The 13,088-nt window shown below is 36.5% G+C and overlaps 1 protein-coding gene across 2 annotated transcripts in view; it reads right to left on the reverse strand.

Moving 5' to 3' along the window:
* Positions 1-13,088, reverse strand: part of LOC118183905 (protein tyrosine phosphatase domain-containing protein 1-like) — a 162,407-nt gene that overhangs the window by 19,379 nt on the left and 129,940 nt on the right. For both annotated transcript variants that reach the window (XM_035353513.2, XM_035353512.2), the window contains 3 exons: positions 8,202-8,317; positions 8,032-8,121; positions 4,376-4,475 (listed from right to left, as the gene is read on the reverse strand). In XM_035353513.2, coding sequence (XP_035209404.1) covers positions 4,376-4,475; positions 8,032-8,121; positions 8,202-8,317 — 306 coding nt within the window. The remainder of the gene's footprint in view (positions 1-4,375; positions 4,476-8,031; positions 8,122-8,201; positions 8,318-13,088) is intronic.

Below are 13,088 nucleotides of genomic sequence, written 5' to 3' on the forward strand. Positions count from 1 at the left end.
ATGGCATCAGCGCCTGTACACGAAGATAAAGCGACTGCGCGGTGTGGCTTCGCAAGCACATTCGTTTTCGGCTCGTACTTCTTCGAAGAGGTCACTTCCACAGACATGAAAACGTGCTCCATCACAAGTGTTCGATATAAAATAATGCTGCCAAATAGCGTCATTCCAGAATTGCAGTAGCGAAATGTCGTTACTGACATTATATGGATACAAGATGGTGCTCCTCCACGGGTGGCCAAATGTGTTCGGCAAGTGCTTTTTGAAGATAGAGTCATCAAACCGTAGCTCTTCAGTTTCGTGGCCACTGTGATCTTTGACTTCACTCCGATGGATGCTTTGATACACGAGTAAATTATACAAGGATTTTACTGCTTTTGCAGTACTTCCCTGTAAAACTGAGATAGATAAGTCCGCAGTGGGAATGGTGGTGATAGATCCTGAATGAGTCCCATGGAGGGAGCTAGAAGAAGGTTGTAGAAAAAGATGAAAAAGTCCTTTCTTAGCCCTTTAAAAGTGGCGATGAAGTTGTCGAAGCTTTAGAGTCCAGAGGCCGGGTCACTCCGATGAGTTTATAGTTCAGGGGTTATCTGAACTCAGTACGAACTCAGAACGAAGTAATGTTTGCCCATCAAATCCGCGAGATTTGTCAGAACTAAAGGATGCCGTAGAAACGTGAAGTTATACAGTTTCTTCCTGCGATGTTACGTTCGTCATTGTTGTGAACAACCTCCGGCATGCCGTACGTTATAGTCTGCGAAGGTGGGCGGGCACATTAGAAAACTTGTAATTTCCATAAAAGTGTTTTCCCTCTCATTTCTTGTGTTGTCATTGATCTTTGACAATGCTCTTCTTTGCAAGTGCTTTACACCAGCAATTTGCGTTATATATGTATCGTTCCAACTTCCTTTATGGCATTTCAGTGGGCTCATTAATTTACATATGAAAAAGTGGGTGTTTGTTTTAAATTATCACAATCTCGAGCGTTTACCTTTAAATAACAACAACTGAAATTTCATATCAATTGGTTGGGCGGATAGGCAACTAGAGATTTATATATCGGGCAAATACATATATATGTAGACACACGCACACTAAAAATCTGTATTTATATGCACACAGTGTGCGCGTGTTTTTATATTTGTAACCGTTGGTTATAGACAAACGCTTATGGTCTTAAAATGGTTTAAGTGACACAAACATTCATGTTTTTGTATTTTTGAATATAAAAAATCAATTTAGTAAATATTACAAAATGTAACTTTTTGTACTGACGCCTGGTCCCTATAGTTATGTTTCTTAAACGTTTATATTAGTTATAAAGTACAAAAGTTTCGATCCCTCTGCGACAAAAATTGACTGAGATACTTAATTTTAAAATTTAAAATTATGTTCAGGGGTTGTACAAAATTGAAGAATGAAAGATTTGTCTTTGTACATTGCTAAAAACGAAGTACCCGGCTAGAAAAAGTTTTCTGATATTAACAGAGGAGCTTTGCTACACATATGACGTGAAAAGTATTGATTCATATAATCTTTTACAAAAACGAGTTCTTATTCACAGAATTATTAAATTGCTATTCCTGGAATAATAGGATATTGCAAAGCACACAAGGGATATCTGTCTAACAGAAGGAATACCTTCGTATAAGACTTTCTCATGGAAACTTGCTCGTAGTCACATGAGGAAAATCATGAAGATCAACCATGCAGCCAGCCCTTTCTCTTGAGTTCGAACCCAAAACAAACTACCAGGATTCATCGGTCTTAGCTACTCAGCTCTGAAGAGGCCCGAAAAGAGTTTCAGCCTTCAGTATTGGCACGTGAGAAACTTTATTAGCGTAAATTAAAAATGAAAAATCTTTCTACTTTAATGATTTTTTGTATGATTACTAGATTATGATTTTAAAGTAATAAAATTGCACGAGAACATTAATAACATGCTTTTAGCATTTATGAATTACTTGTATGAAAATGCATTCGGCGTACCATATACACTCTTTTGCAAAAAAATCGAAGCACTATAAAGGAAGTGGTTGTTTTTGATGAAACTGAATATGCGTATAGCATACACAGATAATAAAATGATTACAGATTAAAAAATCAAGGTCATAATACCTGTTCACGGCTCACAATTACCCACTGTTCAAATTAGTAGTTGGTCGAACCGCCCCTGGCGGCAAAGCATGCTTGAATTCGTCGAGGCAAGGAGTGGTAGAGGTTCCTAATGTCATCCTATGACACATTCTGCCTGGCATTCATCACCCCATATCTGCGAGTTGTCATCCCATATCTGCGATGTTTTGTGGTGCCCGAATCTGGCGGCCTACCATGCCCCAGATATGCTCGATTGGTGAAAGGTCTGGTGACCTTGCTGGCCAAGGAAGAGGATCAATCGCACGAAGACAGTCCAGACATATGCCAGCTGTATGTGGCCTAGCATTAGCTTGTTGCAAAATGGATGGCTCCAGGATGACGTGCCATGAAGGGTAATGCAATCGGCCGCAGGATGGTATCAACATCTCGTTGAGCTGTTAAAGATGTACGGAGGATGACTAAAGATGACCTGCGGTCATAAGAAATAGCGCTCCACACCATCACACGAGGGGTTATGGCTGTATGCCTTTGTTAAACAAAGGCTGATTGGAACCGCTGGCCCCGTCCTCTCCACACACGAACACGGTAGTCATCTGCTTCAAGAGAGAAGCGGAATTCCTCGCTAAACACTATACGATGTCAGTTTGATGGCAGCCATGATAATCGGCTGCGACACCACTCCAGGCGACTCCGCTGATGTTGTGGGGCCAAAGGCAAACGTCTTAAAGGCCTCTGTAAGCGTAACTCTAACTCCGCCTCAGACAAGCGCCGTGAGATGGTGGACGGTACCACGGGAGGCATACACATGGCTGTAGTGCGTTGAATAGCCGTCAATGATACCGTTGTGACGGTTCGGGCCTGGCGAAGTATCATCCTGTCTTGCCTCGCATTTGTGCTCCTTGGTCTTCCAGAGCGTTCATTTCGTCGGCAGTTTCCTTGTAGCAACCAGTGCTGCCAACATGTTTGCACAGCAATGTCTGTACGCTGCAAATGGCGGCCTGCTGCTCGGTATGATCACCCAGATTCACGCAACCCTGCAATGCGACCACATTCGAAGTCGTTTAGTTGTTTGTAAGATCTTCGATATCGGCGTAATGGCATCTTTAGTTGCTTCTTTACGGAATTACAATGGCAGCAACAAAAAAAGATAAATTCCCCCTCCCCTGTTACTGTTTTTACACTTTGCGAATTGCGCAATAGAAATGCGCGCTATGATCGCAATTCCTGTTCATTTGCCTTGAAACTTTGATCACTTGCATGTTCGATCAAGATGTTTTTGCTTACCAAATTTCGTCACGATCGCAAAAGTCCTTTTTGGTGCTTCGAATTTTTTGCAAAAGAGTGTATTACAAAATTATAAATTAAAGAATATTACATTCTAATAAATCACGAAACAATATCATCAAATGAGGTTAAAGGGGAAAAAAATCAAACTCGATTTACTTTAATTTTTTTTAACCGATCCCTCATAGCAAGCTGAAGAAGGTGGGAAAATTTTAAATCTCGGCATTAAATATCTCAGTGAAGTTTTACAGTGTTGGAGTCGGGTTTATTTGTGCTTTATGTTTTACAATAAGCATAAACCTTTATTAAATTTATTACAGGTGCTGGAAAATGTGTAAAAAGTTACATTTTGTAATTTTTACAAAATTGATTTGTTTTTAATTATAAGATGCGAGAACATGATAGAACTACATTTTCAGCCATTCATAAACTTGTTTCGTGAAATTTAATTGAACAAACTGTATATTTTCCCAGAACTTCTACCTGTCTAAAATTAGAAGTTTCATGCTGTATTATGCGGTAGTATTCCTATAAATTATTAAACTGCAGTAGAAAATGGCGGCACTTTCAACATTTGTTATATTATTATAAAACGCGCATGCTTAAGTAAAATATTTCTGCTTAAAATCTCATCGTCCACCTTTTGAACAGGAAGAAAAGGAAAAAATGCAGTCCAAACAAAAGAGTTTGTTTAGTTCTATCATGTTAATTGCAAACGTAGACATGCGTCAAACTAAACATTGGTGACAGCGTTTAAAATGAAATAAATACAAACTTATTATTAAATGCATATAAATTACATTTCCAGAATTACAGTAAAAAACATACTTATAGCATGTAACTCACACATGCAACACGTATTTCACTAAAATTAAGAAGTTACTTAAATGAAAAAAAAAAAAAAAGAGATCTAATTAAGTATAACAGAACGGTTCATACATATGACATTTTTTAGAATCTTATTATTATTTAACAATAAAAAAAAGTATTTTCTTACTTTAGGAATAAATTTAAGTTGCCTGGCTTCAAGTCCGTGCAAAATTCTCTTTTGGCGGGCCAAATGCTGATTTAATGTGAACGGTGTTCCTTTAGAAATTCTGCAAGAAATTAAACCCTTGCTATATATTTTTATGGACTTTAGCAAACTCAGATAGCAGTTATTTCTAAATATAAACATACAAGAGTGAGTTACACTATCATGACTACCGCTCCACGCTAATGTTACGAGAGCGTGGAGAATCAAACAGTACACGGTTTAAGATAAACACTATAAGCATAGAATATGAGATGGTCACCATGCAAGAATATGTAACTGTCATTGTTTCAAGCAAAGACGCGAACTATCAGATTTGGAGAACGGCTTTCAGACTTCATTAACTATCAGCTAGAGGATGCTAGAATTTCACAACCAGTGGTCTCTGGAATGCTCGCGTATTAAACTGATGAAAATATATCAGGGCTGGAAGAAAATGATAGATTTGAATCCTCAATCTTTGAAATCTCACGCACCGTTGAAAATGAGATGACCTTTAATTCAACTCTTCTTGAGGCGGCTGGTCAGGGTAACTACAGAGTTATTATTGATCAATTAGCTTGTCAAATGAACCAATGTACCGCCAAAAAGATTTCCAGCACAAATGTACAGTGGGCTCTGGAGTAATGGCTCGATGATACAATATAGAGTGAGAACTGTGTGTTACAAGTAGCAGTGTTAATTCAATAGCAATGGAAATATCTAAACTGGACAGTGACTGAATAGAAAAAAAGCGGCTTTCTAAAATGATTAATTTTTCTTTTGAGAGAGCAAATGGGCGGTAGCACATTAGGCATGAAACCTTCAAGAAGAGACCTTTCAGACAATTCCTGAACACAGGCAGGACAGTGGATGCAGCATTATCGTTTGAAACATATTTTCACGGAATGCGTTGTGTTTGATGTATCTAGAGCAGGAATAGGCAAATACTTTTAATTGCGGGCCAAAAAAGTCCTTTTTTGTGCATCATGCAGGCAAGGTCGTAACGATAATTTGAAATGCCCTATTGCTAGCAGGACGCGAGGACAGGCGAACACACCTCACCGGTGGAAATAAAAAATATATATATATAGTTACAATTTTAAAAAATTAAGAATACGCCAAAAACGGGATCAGTTCTTATTAGTAATTAAACTACTGGCATGTATAGTGTTTCATTTTCAAATAACAATTTAGAAGTGAAATGTTCATTCCCTAAACTCTTTTTTCTGATCAGCCTTTTCATCTCCATGCTGTTCAAATGTCATTATTTAATTTTTAAATTAAAATTGCTAGAAATGATAGGACTACATTCTTCAGCATATACACATGCTTTCTAGCATATCTAGTGTTCTCAATTTAGATTGATCGCTAGTATAGTCATGCGTGTATATGCGCATATACACTGTAACAATAAAAGTACTCTTTTGCTGCTGATTTCGGTAGTTTGCACATAAAATCTAGGAGGAAAGAGTTGAAAATATCATTGCACAGGTTTTTCATAACGGGCCGGATTCGGCTCGCTGGTTGACTTTTGCTGTTGCCTGATGTAGTATCCGAAATGCATAAGTTTATTTTTCGATTGTCAAAACATTTCAGGTACACGTGTATATGTTGTTTGTATTTTTGGATGATAGGTACAAGTATAAGTGGGGAGGGACACCAGAAATTCAACATTGGTCATTCAGGTATAGTTCCGCTCCAGTTTTGATGGAGAACAGCTCTGGCGACTGTGCAAGGATCACACACCCTTCTTCCTTTGCCACTAAATCACACGGAAGGACTTCCGGCTTGGCATGTGTTTGGAGGGCCCCCGTGTCTCAGAGACATTTATACCTTCTCAGGATTCGAAAGCAAGCCTAACAATATATCAGCCAGTATCAATAACCACTCTACCGATCAGACTGATAGGATCACAATAATACTTACCAGTACGACAATGATCCTTGTCACATTGGTACAGTTTTCCGCCCGCGATGGTTTGATATGCTCAATGAAGGCTTTAACTTTTTCAGACGAGAGAGGAGTTTTGCTTATGTAACAGTGCGACAGTCTGGCATGTTTATACGGCTTTCCTTCGCAGATGATTAAGCCCCTTAATTACATGGTCATTAACCCAGCTGAATACCTGGAGATTGTCTCTATATATGCAAAAGATGGATGAATCTTCCACTTAGAAATCTCTAGAGTTCACTGCAGTCTACATAGAAATTGAATTATTGAATATTTCTTCCAACCATATGCTGTGAGAGACACCTATGCTAGATATATGAAAGTGGTTATAATCATGTCAGCGGTATCTGTATATCAGGTTCTTTACATAGACAAATATCACATGACTCTCAGAATATAAAATTTGTCATTTGTTGAGATGCGTATGTGTGATTTATTGCGCAGATAAAAGAACATGTTAGAAATTCACTGAATCTTCCTGGTAGTATGGTTCCGATAACAGTTTTGAAAAACAGGAATAGGAATAGACCTTAATTATATCTGAAACTGAGCCTCCGAATCTTTCCTTGCAATAGTCCTCGGCTACAGAATTCTTATTTATCAGCTTAATATTCTTATTTTGCACCTTAACCCATCCATTGGATCTGTATGAGACTACGATGGAATCTCTGAGTAGGTCGTCTGATATGTGATTACTCTGGTACCTGATACATTATTAACACAATATACGTATAATTATTTTCAGTCTATTGCTTAAATGGTATTGCTTTGCGAGTGGGGGTTTACAGGTTTTAATTCGCTATACTGGCACAGTTATGGCTTTCGGAAATATCAAAGAGGACTCTGTTTTGCACTGGTTCCATCATATGAAATAGTCGCAGTCAAAAGCACTTTGATCGTCAGATTCATGCGCTGGTCCACTGTAGCAAATATCGTTCATTAGGCTGATGTCGTAAGGCCGGCCGTAAGAGATTTGCAGATTTGTCTTCATTTAAAAATTTATAGGTCCTTTTTACTGCTTTAATGTCTTGCATAAATGATATCCAAGACAACTGACGAACAATATTTAGAATAAAGATAAGAAAATTTCGTAGGATCATGAAATTCTTTGGAATAAAATTTTTACGTATGGTGCATAAGTATACAAAGGTTTGAGTCGTTACTGACTTAGACAATTAGATATCACGACTTTCTTTAGATTTCGATATTTATTAGTGTTAATTTTTAGTGTACTCATATATTTTGTCCAACAATGTATTATGCCCAGATCCGTTGACCAATGAATGCTTAAGCGTTGTGTGGTGCCCCTAATTGTCAATCAATAATGTAAAATCAAAAACGTAATATATTTCTTAAAAAGCTCTCGTTCTTCACGCTTCGACATCTTCAATGAAATGATACATGCTACAAAGTAGAGGCTTGGTTTCGTACTTTCCATGAATAGAGCAGAAACAGTAAGATGCTGCAAGTTAACGTACTTTAATTCAGAGATGACCATTCGCTTCAGTTCAACTTCACCTCCTCAGAATCAATAACAGTCGAAGTCAATGATTGCATTGAGCAGACGTCAATGCAATCATTGACTTCCCTTCATATAACATAGCTATAAACATGAAAACTGGTTCATATACAAATATAAAAATATGTGTTTAATTTAGTTTAGAAAATCTTTATACAAATTAACTTACACATTTGTAAAGACTGTAAAAAGGGGTAGGATAAATTGAGCAAACTGTTGAACACAGGTAATTTGGCTCCTCGTTTGAATTGCACAAGGCCTGTTAAGACATAAAATATTATATACTACAGGCTTTTAATTAATCAGAATTCGTCAAATTTAGTTTAAGAAAAGATTTACCTTTTGATCCTTATATACCGTATAGCATCATTTGGCTTACATCGCAAAGAATATACTAAGTAACAAGCTATTAGTACACCTGTTCGTCCAAGTCCTGCATGACAATGGACTGCAACCTGAAAATAATTCAGTTTACTGAAGAACATAAAAGTGTTAAGAATATTTCTCTTTTCAAAACGGCCTTAATAACACAGCATTTATTTAAATGCATCCGGCAAATTACAGTTCAGGTGATTAACAAGATAACAGTGAGTAGTAAGATTTCACTGAATTGTTATGAAATTCATAATAACCTTTTCTTAACTATGGTTATGCTATTTTAAAGATAAAACATCCACATTCTTTTTAAAGCATTTCAAAAAGTGAGTTGATCTCGTAAAGCCCTTCGTCACAATGTTATAATATTGACAGCAACTTCTGTAGAATTTGCATAAAGATAAGAAATTTAATAATTCGTATTTAACGCTGAAATAAAAATGACAAGAAAGACCGCCACCCCCCCTTTTTTTTTCAGAATTCAGCTGGTGAAAAAAGAAGTCAAATTGTAGAACTGTACATTGCGTATTCATATCAGATTGTATACATTTCCATCTTGGAGGTGAAAAAAAGTACATCTAGCAAAGAAAAGTCTCTATCATTTTTAGATTCACCAGGATTCTCTGAAATTTCGCAGAAGCTTTTACAAGAACGAAACAATCAAGGTATGTTTTCCTTATTTCGAGAAAGCATTCAACCACAACTGGCTTTATGGATAAAGTTACTAGTTAACTCACTAACGGTTACCTTCAAATCCAAAGAAACGTTTTTAATGCTGCCTATATAAAACATAAGAATCGGAAGCTGTGTCTTAAGAAAGCCAATAAAGCAGGTGAATCTAAAGGATCCATACTACAACTGATTTTGTTCAATGCGTATATTTGTAATTTCTCTGAAACCTTTGGTGTCAAGAGAGCCAAATATGCAGATGGTATGTTACTCTAAGTCCCTTGAATAAACTGTGTAGAGACATTAGGTGTTTTTTGAAAGCAGGCAAGATGAAAAATGAACAATCGCCTTCGCCGGGAATCGAGCCACGGACCTCTGGAATACCGACCCAGCGTGCAGAACCACTACACCACGAAGGCATGCTAGGAAGGCGGAATAAATACCTTATATACTCCCTCTTTTAAAGGGCGACTGGAGTTTTTAGGGGACCCAATCGCCAAATCCTGGGTGTGGAGAATCCTCATCCAACACCCTTTTAGTTCGGGCGCCACTGTAGAGACTTTAGGTATTTTTTGGAAGCAGACAAGATGAAAAATGAGCAATCGCCTTCGCCGGGAATCGAACCACGGACCTCTGGAATACCGGCCCAGCGTGCAGAACCACTACACCACGAAGGCACGCTAGGAAGGTGAGAGAAATATCTTATAATTGTTTTCTCTTAATAAAATACGGATTGACTGAACACTACACACCATTGATATTGACTGCGGCAAAGAAATTTTGAAGAACATATTAAAAGTACAAACAAAATTTAACGCTCAGATTATTAACAGCTGAAACGATCTCCCCAGCTTTTGTTTCTCGTAAATGTCTTATCATTAGGGTGTAGGGGACAACTCCTTAATTAACTTAATTGAATCTCTAGTGAGACTCACAGGCGACTTACCGCCCAGTGTACGAAAACTATTGCAGACTCAGAAGAAGGTTTAAAAAATAAAGTTTTATTTAAAACTTAAAAAATGCATATCTTGTGCTTACAAATTAATCTCCAGCATTGTAGGATTTAAACTAACGTAAAATGCGAATTGAAATTCCCATTAAATTAACTCTGAAGATTCATAAAGCCTACCAAACTAAATCAAATATGCCCGAGTAACTCAAATAGCAAAAATTAACTCCGGTCTAAAGTTTATTCAGAAATCTCGTCAAGGAAATAACAGGACGGTCAGCATCGCTGCAGCAGTTCTGTCTCCAATTTTTACGAAGTCTGTTCTTGCATACATGTATCTAATTTGTCCATTACATACATGTATCTAATTTGTCTATTACATACATGTATCTAATTTGCATCCTGGGAAGTGCTGACGAAAAATAATAGTATCTAGATCAAATAATAAGATAATGGGTTAATTGATGTAACATTAAAATGGTATTTAGATAAGTTTTCTTAAACATACTCAAATTTTACTCATGAAAATGAATGCAGTTTTACGAGATCTACAGCTGATAAGAACGACGTTCATCTCAATCTTAATATTAAGAGTAATCTACATCACCTTCATTAAACAGATCGAAGGCATAAAAGTAAACAGAAAAATCTGTGCATTTTGTAAAAATATTTTTTACATGCAATGTGTTAAGAAACATAAATGCATTTAATAATCCTCAAATATTATTGGTAAGAAGAAAACGTGTTCTGTTTAGCAAATTCCAATTTTCACAAGTTTTCGTAAACTGAAATGAGAGAGTCATTTTATTGCGGCTTGTCAACAGTAATTTATTTTTCATACATTGATTGTTCTCTCTACAATACATTGATTGTTCTCTCTTGTTAGACATCACAAAAAGCAGAAATTTGCGTTATAAAATCACGTAAGTGCATCTTGCAGTGTTAAAAGATGAATGGATAAAAACAAAACAAAAAATGACAATTATATACCGTATTTATTGGTTTATTTTTCTCCTTAGCGTTTTAGTACAAGGTTCTAAAAATATTTTGAATATTCACGTAATTTTCCCCTTGCTCCGTTCCTCAAGACGTTCAGAAAGCGAGTTCCCTGAATTTTAAAATGAATTCGTCCACGTAGTGATTGTATATTTCTTATTAATTAATTTGCTCATAAATTTTGGGTGCATGGAGTCTGACTAATGGAACAATAATAGTGAAGAGCTTCAACAAGAGGGGGACTATCTAATGCTGTTGATGGTTCTAAGGATCACTGTATGCGACAGACTGAACGGTGACGAAAACTATGATAATGGTGACGATGAATACGACGTGCAAGCTATAGCAGACGGCTCAGTCTACAATGAATTACAATTAAATTCTGACTATTGTTTCCAAATAGAGACATACAGTTGTTGCATCATGTTGACCTCCTACCTCAGTACGATGCAAAAACTAACCAATTGTTATAAGTTGAATGAAAGCATTATGGATGGCTTTTCAAAACCATTTTCAACCCTGAATCTCTATCTTGACTAAAAACATCAGAAAAAACGACCATATCCTGAAGCCGAGCGGTAAAATCGCTGAACACTGGTAGTTCCGACCTGGGTTCGATTTCAGGCGAACGGGTTGGGTGCTTGGGCATTTTCGAGGTTTTCTTCATATGTATCATGTATACGAGCCAATTTTCCTTAGAAAATGTCTCCACGAAGGCATCCCTTCCCTTTGGCAGATAATCCTAGTGTGCATTGCCGCAATTAACTAAACCAAACCAAACCATATTCTCGAGTTTCAAAAGTTAACTTAAGATAAAAAACTTCTTATTTTATCACAAACTTTCAAAGGACTTTATTGGCTGCAAACTGCAAAAATTTGGGCTGTTTCTCCCTTCTAAACTTACGATAGTACAGCGACGAAATGTGTCGGGTTGTATTTTCTGTAAAAGAGAGTGTTTATATATCAATGCTAGCCATTTGCAACGCATGTTTACAGTTTTTTTTTAAATTTTAGTTTATGGATTCGACACACCTAACTGGAGCTACAACTCATCACATTCGTTGGAAAATGAATCGAACATGGAATACCATAAATTCGTAGAAAACAGCAAAATTTGGGTGGAATATATTTAATTCCTGTTTTAAGTGGGTGTTTGAATCATGCAGTGAAAGCAAAAACGCATGCCTTAAACAATTATAAAATAAACTATTGCACATATTTTAAAACAAAATCTTAAAACTGTAGTTAACACCATGTGTTTTATGAAGAATGAAGAAATATTATAATAAAATTCCTAAATTTGCTTGTATGCGTAATTTTATACTTTCTACAGTTTTTAAGTTTTTTTCTTTTTTTTTTTTTTTTTCTTTTTTCTTTCTTTTCTTTTTTTTTTTTTTTTTTTGTATTTGACTGACAAAATTTAAAGCATATATTTAAAAAAAATCTCCGTATTTACCGATAACGATTGTGACATCAATTTCACTTTGAAATAATCGAAATCAATATTTCACAACTGGAAACAATTAGATTTTTTTTCCAAACACGAAACATGAAAATCAGTAGTTGTCTCGTTGGGATTCGAACCACAGATCTTTCAAACGCTAGTTGGATGCGTTAACCACTTACACCACAAGAGGAAGCATTGGAAAATGCGATATTTCTTTAAATTTTCCCACTTGAAGGGCGGAGAAACGAGAAAGGGAAAGAAACGAGAGCCAGTCGGCAACATCCAGGCGACGACCTTTATCATCCGTAATATTTTAATTCGGATGCCACTGTAACGATCAGGTCCAAGAAATATGAGAAATCAACTAGGCCCTTCCTGAGGTTCGAATCCGAATCTTCGAACTGCTATTTAAATGAGCTAACCACTTACACCATAAGAACACACACAGGGACATAAGATAATTTTTTACAGATATGTGTAGATATTGTACTCCAGAATTATTTATGTAGGCTGCACTTGACACCCTTTATGTTACGAACATAATTTTTAGACTTTTCCCTATCTAAAAAAAAAAAAAAAAAAAAAAGAGGAGGAAAAAGCCTTTCTGTTCCCAAGATATTTCCATTGCACCTGGCACAAAAGAAGGCTGTCGCCACTATCGTTCACAAGATGATTGTGCCATCACGACAGCACGCGATAATTCCTTACAAGTTAACTTTGCCGAATTTTCGTCTTATATTTGATGGCTATATGAGTCATTAAATGACAGTTTAATGATCAGTTTCGATGA

Source organism: Stegodyphus dumicola, chromosome X1, assembly GCF_044657685.1.
Source record: "Stegodyphus dumicola isolate Sdum_Otavi_A_Nest chromosome X1, ASM4465768v1".
NCBI classification, from domain to species: domain Eukaryota; kingdom Metazoa; phylum Arthropoda; class Arachnida; order Araneae; family Eresidae; genus Stegodyphus; species Stegodyphus dumicola.